A 12,502-nucleotide genomic window follows, 5' to 3' on the forward strand; every position below is an offset into this window, starting at 1 on the left:
TTGCAGGCCATACAAATTTTTGTCCTGTTTCCCACCTTCTCGTGCTTTCATCAGCTGGGTTCATCCCAAAGATGTCCAAATCCTTCTTTGGCTTCTCTGGGTGTCGGCTCAGGAAATTGTCCCTGTTCTTATGCAAATAGTTCACCAAATCACCATAAAAGCAGTATTCAGTGATGATGTAAATAGGACCTAAGAAATAAGGCAAAATAACACATTGATGAGTTTAAAAACAAAAATCCAAAGATAATACATAAAATATACAGATTATTAGGAGCTAGTAACATTTCCATTTACTGTTATGACTGTAGCAGTTACAGTTATGATTGTAACTGCTATCAGAGAGCAAGCAGGTTTGTAAAACTTTTTATTTATATACATTTTTAAAATGCTTTGCCTGACATTTGTGTGATTGTTAAACAGCGAACAGTGGCTCCACAGCAAACCTCTATTTTGTGTCAGCCAAACCCACCTGATTTTGTACAAGCTCCAAGCAAATTCACAATATTCAGGTGGGGCCCGAGATGTGTCATTATCTTCAATTCAGACATAAGTGCCTGTTTTTCACTGGATCTAGCTGTAGCTGTTGAAAGAACACACCAGTCATTCAAAGGGAATGTTCACCTTTTTTGCAAAAACAAACTATCTCTATTCAGCTAAGTAATTTTTAGACATATCACTTGCCTAATTAGAACATTTATGCCATGGTCTCTTGAAGAAGATTGTGTCCTTTATTTGATAAGGGAATTCTGTAAGACTCAGAAAGGACTCACAAATCACTGACAAGGGTCTCATTTGACCCAGCTCAGTAGCTGACTCAGTCTGTTTGCCCTTTCCAGTCGGCACCTCAGGCGCCAGTCTGAGGGATGCTGTTTTCCCAGGTGTCAGTGGATTCCCTGGCAGCCCAGAGACACTTTGCAAGCTGCTCATCTCCACCCCAGAGGGTGGTTCCTGGGCCAAGTGCTGCAAACTGGCTCCTGTCCATACTGCAGGTAGCATCTGAACCTCAGCAGAGACTATCTGATTTGTGCCCACCGAAGAGCACACCTTGGGTGCAAACCAACTTGTATTCTGTGTGATTCATATAGTTGTGGTGTGATACCAAGAGCAACTGGCTTGACAGCATAGGTGCACTGTAAGGCAACCCACTCCTGGGCAAAGGAGGGCTGCTCAGGGAAAATGACCACAGTGAAGTATTAATACTCCCTGGTGACACCTGATTGCTGAAATGACTCCTGGCAGATGAAATAAAGTAGAGCTGCTCTGTGAACTACTTGACTTCATGCTGCAAGACTAACTAGAAGCTGGATATTCAAAGAACTGAGGACCACAAAGTGACAGAAAGCCATTTCTGTCAAACCACGCCATTCTTTTGACAATACCAGGCACAGCCTCTATTTGTAGCATCTTGTGGGTACAAGACCCATACTGCCATCCTCGCAATATAAAATGGACTTGAGAAAAGCCCAGAATTATTTATAGCATTACTTTTATCATTCACATCTCATCATGTAATATTTCCCTGTGCTTGATGTTCATTTTGATTGGCTGATATTCATTTCACATTCCCTCTGGAATCACTACAGCAGATTCTTAGCTGTGGTGAACTGGGTAATCTTCAGTGGACTGAAGAGCATCACATGAGACCTGACTATTTCTGCTTTGCTATATTGCTTTAATTTGATATCAGAAACATTCATGATTATTTTACCTTTTTCTGAACTTGCTGAGTTATCATGAGTGTTACAGCCCATAAAGCTACAATTAAACCTCTGATATTTTTAGAAGGCTGGACATTGCCTGAAAAAATTGCAAATTCCATGAAGAAATCTAAGACATAATTTCAAATTCAAGTCATTCTGCAGGTTATTTTCAACTTCAAATAAGGAGAAACTATGTATACACAAGTAAAGCTTAAATAACCCTGTGGAAACATGCACTACCCAACTTGGGAAATGGAACGATGGTAACTTACGTTTCAGCATTTTCACAGCTACTTTCATCACTGGTTGAGAGCGACTCAGTCCATATGCAGTCCCTTCAACTACTTTTCCAAAGGCACCAGAACCAAGGATTCGACCTGAACACAACAGAGACCGTTACTTATTCCAGAGATTAATAGCAACTCGTCTCGTCTCCTGCTGCCATTCCTCCATAGGTTGTGATTCCCTTGTGGAATGAGCACACTCCTTTACCCAGACCATGGGTATTATTATGATTACTGTTGTTGTTAAGCAGAAAAGGCAAATATATTTTAAACAAATGCTGTTATTAAATGCAATTTCTGAACAAAAACAAACAAGCAAACATCAGGAGCACATCTGCACATGGGAGCCTGTAGGAAGGAGCTTTGAGAAACAACTGCTTTCATTCAATTTTGTCTCCTACCCTGCCCTAACTCCCTCACTTTACCCTTTCTAAACATCGATTCTCTTGTGTTTAATTTGACTGTCCTGCCTCAGTCAATATCCAACTACATTTCAGTTGTGCCCTTTACTTAAGATCTGAATTGGACCCTTTAGCTGTGGTATTAGACTGTTATATCAATGTTGGATACATCTAGCAGTCAGATAGACTAAAGAGAATCAGCAGCATATTTAGGAATATAAAATCAGGACCATCAGTGATCTGAAAGAAGCTGAAATACATATTGATCACATATGAGGGGAAACTCCTCTGAAGTTTAATGTACAAGTGTGTTTCATATGCTTGAATAAATTTTATTGCAAATTTCCAAGTACTATAATAAAACAGCCAATGTTTATACACACTTTACTCTTTCCACAAATCAATTTATACAAAAATTTTGGATTATCATATCCTGTCTTCTGTTATGGATACAGTGTGCAGAAGTGTGTACAGATTGAGCCAGATTTTAGAGAAATATGAACTGCACAAACATTCTCCAAAATACTGTATTTCATAGGTTCTATATTGAAAAGCAAGTTCATTAAGGCAACGTTTATTCACTGAACAAACTCGTATATAAACTCCAGATGCCAGGACATTATCATATTCCTGATGAGCTTGCTGTTTTATTTTATGTTATTTTTTGAACTCCCAACACAGGGAGAATAAGTAGTGGTTTTTACTATGGAGAAATACAGTATTTTGTCATTGACATTTGTACGCAACTTGAACTTGCCATCTCCTACACTTTTGAAGGTGTTATCTGGCACGCAATACCATATGTTTCTGTTATCCTCAAGCTACAGTCCACACTTTTATCATATACACACTTTCAGCAGGATGTTTTCAGCCAAAAAAAATCTGCATCATTAACAGGCACAAGAAATGGTTAAAGCATGCTTAGCTGTGTTACCACTGAAGAACCTCTCCAAGGTTATGACAGTGTAGTTTGTCATGCACACAACAAAATACACAATTTCTTTTCAAGATTCTTGTGCTCCAAAGGTTACTCTTCCCAGTCAGGATGTGAGAAAGCTTCCCACTAAATTTCAAACTAATTCAAACAACCTGAGTCTGAAATTTGGCCCCTGAAATTTTTCAGTGAAGATCTGGGAGCCACATGGCAGGATGCAGCCCTCCAGAAAGTGATGGCATTTGCTGAGGCTCCTTGATCTTCTTGTCTTCACAAGCCAGTTCCTCCCCGGCCCATATTGCCAATTGAACATGAGACACACATCTCCCTGCCCAGCACCTCAGCCACGTCTGGGAGCATGTGGAGACAGTGAGAGCACTTCCTGAGCAGCAGGCAGCTATTATTGTTATTTCCCCTTTTCACCCTTCTTTATATACTTAGGCCTGGCCCCATGTGTTTTACACTTGAAATTTGGAGTCAGGTGGGAGCTGACTGCTCAGGGGTTGGATGCATCTGTAATGCAAAAAGCTTCATCGCATTCGTGATGTGGAGGCCTTGACTGTAGCCCAGAATTTACTTTTCTTAATATAAAGGCTCTACCTTTATCTGCCTATCAGAGAACAGTGCTATTTCTCTGTAACGGAGGGACTGCCCAGAGACCAGTAACACCAGGCTCCTTAAACTAGTGGAGGAACCATATTGGGGGTTATTTTCAGTTGAGCCTCTATATCTATCCACAGAGCTACTCTACTGAGATTGCCCAAGAGATGCCATTTTTCTGCTCCAGGGAATGCAAATACAGACATAAGTCTGTGAATTTGTTCCAGACATAGCTTTCTCAAGTGGATGCTTCTCTAGTTAAAATGGAGCTGTGATGATCAGCTCATTTAAATAAGCCTTCAGATTCAATCCTTACTCTCTTGGTCAATACCAAAAGGCAGTGACAGGCTTTATAATCTACATCCAGTTTCTAGACTCACAAGAAATTGGGTACCACATTGCTAAATGCTGTATAACTATTCAACTTGCTTTTTACAAGCTGCAAATGGGGACGGGTCTGATCCCATCTGTTAGACCAGGGTTTCATTTTATTAAGGCCACTGTGACAAATGGGTGGCTCCCTGGGAAGCAAAGGGAGCAAGTCTGCCACCTTTCTACTGTAATCCAAAAATCCTGAAAAACAGTAGGGAGGGAGCTCATCCTCGAAACACCCTGCCCTCTGCTGTCCCACCAAAGGAGGAGGTTCCGCGGGGGCAGCAGGACACACCACCTCGGCAGTGGCAGAGTCGTCCCAGGAGAAGGCAGTGGCATACAAGCAGCTCACTGCATTACAAGCTTTCTTGTCCCTACATCTTGTACCGGTTGCTTAGTGCTTTAAACAGCAGGCTACTACATACTTTGTGGAGGAGGGATAGCAAAGGGAAATTTGCAGCGCAACCCAAATTTATCAATTGAAACTGCAGCTAGCCAATGTTCAGAGCTGGCATTTAACATAGCACTGCACTCCAGGCACTACTAGCTAGAAGAACAAAGCAATGCCAGCAGGCTTTCACAGCTACAACGGGAAGTGCTCCTCTGAACCAGCCAAAACGACTTTGTATCCACGATGCTTCAGAGCCCCCGGGGCTAAAGGTGCAATTCCTTTGCTGCTATCTCCCGCTTCAATAACAGAAAACCCAGGCAAACCAGAACCATCAGACCCAGAAACAAAACCGGTCCCCAGCAGCCTGAGACAAGGCATTACATATGGCAAAACTGCTGGGTGGATATATATTAACTGTGTCTAGAAAAAATGGCTAGAAGAACATGTAGCACTAGTTTTTAAAGCAGTTACTATTGTGAATATACTTGTAAACAGGAAGGCATTGAAGTAAACTGGTCCTCATGAGTCAGAGGGAGACAAAATCACAGTGGTGGTCTATTAACAACTCAGATGTGACAAATCCTTTTAGGCATGTAATTAAAGTCTGAGCTGTAATAAAATAATTCCTTTAAATATCCACCCTTTTCTAGTTTTCAGTTAGCAACATGAATTTAATTAAAGGATGTTGTTCCTGAACCAGAAATTTTTGTGCCTCTTCTTTCAAGAATTAACATAAATTCTTTCTATGTGATGGGAGAAGTAGTACACCAAGGAAACATGTTCCTTAAAATATATCAGACAAAAACATCTTTCAGTTTTCTTCTCCTGTATCTTATGTATGCAGCTTGAGCACAGATACATGCAGGAGAGGGTTGTCATAAGTATTTAAAGCACTACCTGGATAGACCATTATAATTATTTACAATTATTATAGTTATCTATTACTTTCAATTGATATAAATGATAGATTGGGCCAGCCCTGAAGAATTATTAACTGAATTATATATGAACTACAATGCAGGAACAGCAAAGCAAAAAAGCATAGGGGGAAAGAGGAAGGACAGCATTCACAAAAATAAGATTATGCAGTTACTCAGCAACGATACATGTACTTCATGGATTAATAATTTTAAAAATATTTTTAATAAAACTACATAATTGTTTCCAGATCTCACTTGGCTTYTGCACATGAATACTGTATACGAATGTCTTGCAGACAAAAAAAAGCTGATTCACTTCTTGTGGGTGCCTCAGTAGAAGTGAGTCAGGAAGCTGGAATTTGGTGGTGGGAGGGGCGGCACAAGCCATTTTGAGGCAGGCCTGATACATGTGGGGCACGTGGCAGAAAGCTGGAATGGAGGCCTGGAGGCACCAGCATATGGGGCTCAAAACCCACACCACTGCAAGAAAGGAAGGGGTGATGTAAAGGGAGATGCTCTTGGACAAGTGGGGAGGCAGACCATGAAGGCAGGCTCAGGGAGTTTGAACTTGATATGGTGAAGCAGAGGTGGTCGATGGAAAAAGGGAAAGAAAGGACTATTTAGAGCACATCCAGGTGGCTCAACAGAAAGCAGTGGGGAGGGAATCTTCCTTGTCCCAAGACGGCAGCAACACAAGCCACACAGCTTCTCAGCAGGGTTTACTAGCATCGCCTGCAGAGCCACACTCACAGCACTTTCTGGTGCTGGTTTCCGAGCAAGAGCAGCCAGTATTAGCTTTGGGGCTCCACACAGTGCTCCATGACATGGTGTGGACATGTCCCTAGAGGAGCACACATGTACTTAGAGGTGACTAATCTCCACAGATGGATTATCTAAGCACCGGAGAGGAGCTGGGCAGAGAGGGCAGAGAGAAAGAAGTAAAGAAAGAGATTATTTTTAGTAGATGAGAAAATATTCCTCCTTTCTGGCAAGAGAGAGCTGCTGGAAACACAGAAGCAGCAGTCTGGATGTGAGCAATTAAGTAGAGGGAGGAAAAAAAGAGGTGTAAAGTCCAGGTGTTAGAGATGGCAGACCTGTCAAATGTGGAAAAGAAAGGGAGAAGAGAAGCTATGAGAGGAGAACTAAGGAGAACAGAGAGACACAGAGAGACTCTGGACTTCACGGCTGTGAGTTATATCACAAATCCTGGTAGCAGAGACTTCAGAATTGCCCTTAATTGTCCTTCTCCCCAGGCAACTGGATTAGTCCCTTAGAGGAAACTTACCAAGCACTAACCCATCTCGAGGAAACTCCCATCTGGAGTCATAAGGCAGTTGCATTGGGTCCACATAAATGTATTCATGGCCATCGGGGCTAATAGACTCAATGACTCTCCATCTTATCTCATACCTTGGCTTCTGCAAAGCACAATGAATGCAAAACCAAATGTTAGTTGTGTGCCTGATTTCAGAGCAGATCAAAAGCCAGGTGGGCTCAGCATCCAAACTGAAACATTTTTATTTCTACGTTACCTGTTTCCATATGATGACCAGCACAATCAGTGAAATTATCACAATCACTAAAAGTACTAAGACTGCGGCAGCCACTGTTAGTTCTGATCGCAAGGCTGTGGAGTAGAAAGAGAGACCATATTTGCCTCCTGATCCATGAGGAGCATGACACACGTACAAGACACCCACCTCCCATACCACTGCAATTCCTGTGTCCAGCAGATGTGACAGGAGCAGTCCCTAGGACTGGTGACTGTAAAGTCATTCCCAGCCCAGAGCAACTCTGCCTTCCTGTTTCAGGACCAAACGCAGAGGTTTTCTAGAAGAACCTCCCATAGTGAATGTTAATAAAATGTTAAAATGAATCATGAAACCGCATAATAAGTGAAAAACTGATGCACAATAAAGACCTGTAGAATGCCTCATTCTCAGATGTCCCAGGGTGGAAAAAATCCATTTTCATTTCTTTTCAATTGCAGCAAACCCATGCTTTTATTTATTAGTGTTCTAATGTCACAGAAGTGACAAAGTTAACTCACTGGGAGCCACGAGCTTCAGTTCCCGAGTAACAGCACCAAGGTCGTTTCTTGCCATGCATCGAACAGCCAGGGTTTCCTCTACCTTCTGGAAGGTCACCTGGCTTTCCACCATATTTTTCTCATCTAGATGAGCTTCCATGTGTATATCAGAGATATTGTTAGTCAAAAGAGTCCATGAGGAGTCATTGCTGCATCTGCGGAGAAGAATAACAACGGAAATGGATATTAGCCTTAGGTATGGACATAGACAGACCTTGGTGCTACTATATATCCCATAGAGCTTTGTATTGAATGGACCTCTATTTCTCCCAGACTGTATCATGCTGAATACTTAGTGCAGCACAGGGAGCTGGGGCAGTGCTAGGAGGACAATCCTCCCACCAGAGTGTGAGCAATTTTAGCATAGTAACAGCAGAACATAGCTGGGAGGTGCCCAGGGCTTCTAGCCTCATTTCATGTGTGGTCTCCCTCTCCCTGAAAAAGGGGATACAGGTGTCTAATTTCCCAGCAAAAGTCCAGCTTTCCAAAGGCTATAGAAGGGATCAGTCTAGAACTAGCAAACATATGGGAATAATTACTCTGCATGTCTGAAGGACCTTGAAGGTGAAAAGTATCATTTGGGGGGAAATCAATTAAAAGAAGTGAAAATTTAGAAGAGCACAAGAGTGTTAATGAGACAGACTGGGCTATCTGTGAAATGGTAAGAACTTGAATGGAGAGACATCTACTCTAGATCCCTATTCAAACTGGGACTGTGAAATCTGCTGAATTCACTCATTGGACACAAAACTTGTAGAGAAACCTGCTGAATCAATGCTTTGTGTCCTACAGGATACAATCAGTAGGAAGGACACTGACAACCTCTGTCTAAATATAAGCGACTTGACTCTTAAAAAGACAAATCAGATTTATAGTTTAGTGGCCCTTGATGAGGAAAGCGTGGTACGATAACTAACAGTACTAGCGTAGTCAAGGACAAAACCAGTCACAATTTGAGATAACAGGGCACCTACTCTCCTTACTTTTTAATGTCCTTGCAAACCAGCCATTCCACGTCAGGAAGCGGGGTCCCTTCTGCCAAGCACCTCACCGTCTGCCCCCCTGCTGAGCCGTGGTGATCATCCACCAGGTCTAAGATCAAGGCTGGAACTGGGAATGAATCAGGAGTGTGTTAAGATATTTGGCGGGGTCTGCAAAACCAGCTTGAAATTTCAAATAAAGCAGGACAGGTATTGTTTGACCAACAGCTTAGTGACGGCAGGAGACCCAGACACAGCTCAGAGAGCAGATTCTAGGTTAGAGCCATGTAAAGGAAGTGCTGTGGCTATGCCACGTCCGCATGTCACATTAAATGATCTATTGTTCCCACCGTCAGCTGGAATAACTTAGACGGGAGGATAAAGTTTCTTTTTGGCACAAAGCCAGCGCAGAAGTCAAAGCCAGGATCAGACTTTGAGTCCTCCAAGGACTCAGAATGCACGCACTCCTCCGGACACACCAATTCATGCCTTTCTTGTTTCAAGACTCCAGGCAATCCAGTGTTTACCCCATGGTTAAGGAGATCAAATGTTTGTCGTGTGCCATTGCTTCTGGTGAACAAGGCTTTGGGGATCCTTACCTTGTATTAGCAATGAGAAGGTGTATCTTTTAATCTCATCTTCATTTTCAGCAACCAAAGTATAGTACCCCCTGTCTTCTTCCTTGGCCCGGATCAATTTTAATATACTTTGAAACCTGCAGAACAAGAGTTTTTATTTGTATTTTTAAAGCAGACATAAAAAACTTCCACTTCAATACAAGATATAATCTAGCTACATGAAGATTATAATGTGTCAACATTTGGCATTTCTAGCATATTGTTATTCTAAAATCATTATTCAAACAGTAAATGACTACTAAAATACAACTGAAAAACAAGTGAGCATTATTATATCCTGTAGGGATCTGACAAAGCACCTGATATTACTGGAAATAGCTAGAAATTTTTGGAACGGAGACATTATGGAGAGATTGAAGAGGATTAGTACCCAGAAGCCAAGATTTCTATAGTTTGGAGAAGTTAATGTTATCAAGGGGGTAAAAGGAAGCAGACTAGGCATTACCCTATATAACAGAAAACAAAGAATGGATTTTTAATGCTATTGAGGAAGAATCAACGATTTGCAGAGGAAAGAGAGAGAGAGCAGGAGTGGTGCCGAGGTTTCTGGAGGAGAAACACTCAAGTCTATCTGGCAAAGTGAGATTCATAAGAACGTTTTTTACCTTGTCTCCTGAACTCTGTTTGAACTAGTAACAATCTCAGTAAGATTTTCAATCAGAGTCACATTGTCCTTCAACCAGTACATTTTTGGAGCTGGATATGCCTGCACATCAACAACAAAATGTTTGACTTCATGTAGGTTGACAGCTTCCAAAGGGCTAAACTGAGGCTCCAGATGAATGAACCCTTTGTCTGTAAATAATAAAGCCTTGTGTAAATAATGTTGTGCAGCATATTTCAAGAATGGTATTTTCCAAAATGTTAATAATTTTTGGACACTAAAAACAGACTATACCATGTACTGTAATGACTACTTTCTTATTTTCCTTAACCTCCTTGGTTGCGTGCCGAGCAGTACATTCATAATCCCCTGTGTCTTTCACTGACGCCTCAGGAATGGTCAAGGTGTAAACCAGCTTCTGTGATGGGACTTTGATATCATCAAGTTTTATCAGACCTTTTTCTTTCTGTAGTTTGGAGAAGGAAAAAAAAAATCTTACTAAGTAACTGAGCTGAAAGCACAGCACTGAGGATTTACGATGCCACTGGAGTGAGAGCAATGATCTAAACCTCGTACGGCAGAAGTCTTGCTTACTCAGTTGGGGATGTATTTTTAGCCACAGGCACAAAAGGTATGTCCATAAGAATACATCCTTTTGGGGACAGCCACAAAAGGGTGAGGAGTTTGAGAGCTCATATTTTGTTCACTCAAAATAAAATACCATCCAAAATTCAGGTGAACAGCCTGAAAGAGCATTTTATTGCTTATGCTACCTTCTCCTCAGACAGAAAAGCAGCAGGTTTTTATTCTGAATTTTCTTTGTTTAGTTCCCATGAAGTAAGGCGGATTTTTGTGCTCTCCACCAGACAAAAAGTGACCAGTTCCTAGATGCTATGTTCTGTCTGCTCTCAAAATGAAAATAATTTATTTTCAGGGAGAAGACTCTAGTGAGAATAAGGATGGTGAGAATTGTAGATGAGGTTATTATGGGAGWCTGGAATAAACAATATGCTGAGGATAGTTTTGAATGGCGGCAAATAGCAGAGATTATGATGTGTAATGTGGAAAATAGAACAAAACCTTCTCAAAACATTTTTTCTATTGGGCTCTTAACTTAATTAAATAAAAGCTATGATTTGTGATCACAGTTAGGTAGTGACTTCAACTACTCCATCCCTTCAGTTACCAGACTTTTTATGTGAGACATGCTGAAATTCTCCATTGGCAGGGGACCTGGCTGGCTCTAATCAAGTCTCACTGAATAAAAATTTTCACTGTAGAAGAATGTTATGAAAGCTTGAAAATTTGCGGGAGTCTCCAAAAATTTTAAGGCTTTCTTATTAGGAAGTTCTTATTAGTATGTAACTACGTTGACTGTGAGTCATTTTAATTTACACCTGCACAATGAAGAACAGTTAAGACTAAGAACTTGATTCTTCATTGTCCATTATGCCCAAGAGTTCAGGGTTTAAGAGCACCATTTTAAAGGTTCAGACCTGTACTTCAGCAACAGAGTTATACATGGATGTCAGACACATTTCTAAATCTATTTCCACACATTTCTTTTTTTGTCCCAGAAAACTTTCTAAGGGCAAGACCTGAGAGACAGTATTCCTCCCTCGGCACATGTACTCCTAGTCACACCTCACCTTCCTTTCATGCTCTGCATACTTACTAACAGTGAACTCTAACTTTTGGTACTGACTTTCTTTTGTGATAACCTGAAAATAAAAGAAATTATTTTGTTTTCTCTCCTCAGCTGTCCTCATACAATCAGAAAAAAGAAGAATATTTTACAACCCCACCTTCTTCCCTAATAAGTAACAACAATCATTCAAACAAAAAAAAAAAAGAGATATTTACCACTTTCCCAGGATAATTCCACTGTAAATTAACCACCTCATTGTCAAAGACCACACAAGTTACTACAATGGTCTCGCCTGTTTTGTAGACAGTTTTAAGAGCTTCAATTTCAACCGGCAGCTGTGAAGTAGCTAAAGATAAGAGAGAGAGAGAGGGAGAGAGCAGATTTAGTTTAAAACAGTATGCAGTTTTTGCATGGTGTGATTTCAGGGGTAAATTTCCATTTCACTTCCTCTACTGAGGAACTACCACGGAAAATTCAATTAAAGAATTTCTGATTTACAGAGGTATAAACAAAAATAGAAGATGATCCCTTCTTAGCTATTTTATTAACAGTTACCCAGACATTGTGTATTTAAAGCACAAAGTTTACAGGCATTGAGTTCAATCCCACAAAGAAATGACCCATGCATAAAATTTCAATTAGAAGTTCCTATCTCAAAAGGTAAGTTGCCCCCGTGAAAACACACTTGGTACAAAAGCAATTTTCCTTTTTGCTAATCAGTGACTGACTTTGAGAATCTATTGCTGACCAATAAAAAACTTGTTTTCAAAATATTTGAACCTTGCAGTTTTTCAAATTACCCAGAGTCCTAAGATATGAAGCCACTGAGAAACACCAGTCTTTTAAGTTTCATTTCAGCAAATAGGAGGAAAATACATGTATTGCAGAAGATTCTTCCTGCAACAGTGTGGTAGATGAGGTGAAGTTAAGGACATTTTATT

At 40.8% G+C, this 12,502-nt stretch overlaps 1 protein-coding gene across 1 annotated transcript in view; it reads right to left on the bottom strand.

Moving 5' to 3' along the window:
- PDGFRA (platelet derived growth factor receptor alpha) overlaps positions 1-12,502 on the bottom strand; it is a 34,505-nt gene that overhangs the window by 9,109 nt on the left and 12,894 nt on the right. Inside the window, exons 5-15 of the mRNA XM_026083759.1 lie at positions 11,777-11,907; positions 10,208-10,379; positions 9,915-10,104; positions 9,271-9,386; positions 8,675-8,801; positions 7,653-7,846; positions 7,135-7,229; positions 6,888-7,020; positions 1,973-2,077; positions 470-580; positions 36-189 (exon numbers count right to left, since the gene is read on the bottom strand). Coding sequence (XP_025939544.1) covers positions 36-189; positions 470-580; positions 1,973-2,077; positions 6,888-7,020; positions 7,135-7,229; positions 7,653-7,846; positions 8,675-8,801; positions 9,271-9,386; positions 9,915-10,104; positions 10,208-10,379; positions 11,777-11,907 — 1,528 coding nt within the window. The remainder of the gene's footprint in view (positions 1-35; positions 190-469; positions 581-1,972; positions 2,078-6,887; positions 7,021-7,134; positions 7,230-7,652; positions 7,847-8,674; positions 8,802-9,270; positions 9,387-9,914; positions 10,105-10,207; positions 10,380-11,776; positions 11,908-12,502) is intronic.

This window comes from Apteryx rowi, unplaced genomic scaffold (genome assembly GCF_003343035.1).
Source record: "Apteryx rowi isolate R43461 unplaced genomic scaffold, aptRow1 scaffold_614, whole genome shotgun sequence".
Lineage (NCBI taxonomy): Eukaryota > Metazoa > Chordata > Aves > Apterygiformes > Apterygidae > Apteryx > Apteryx rowi.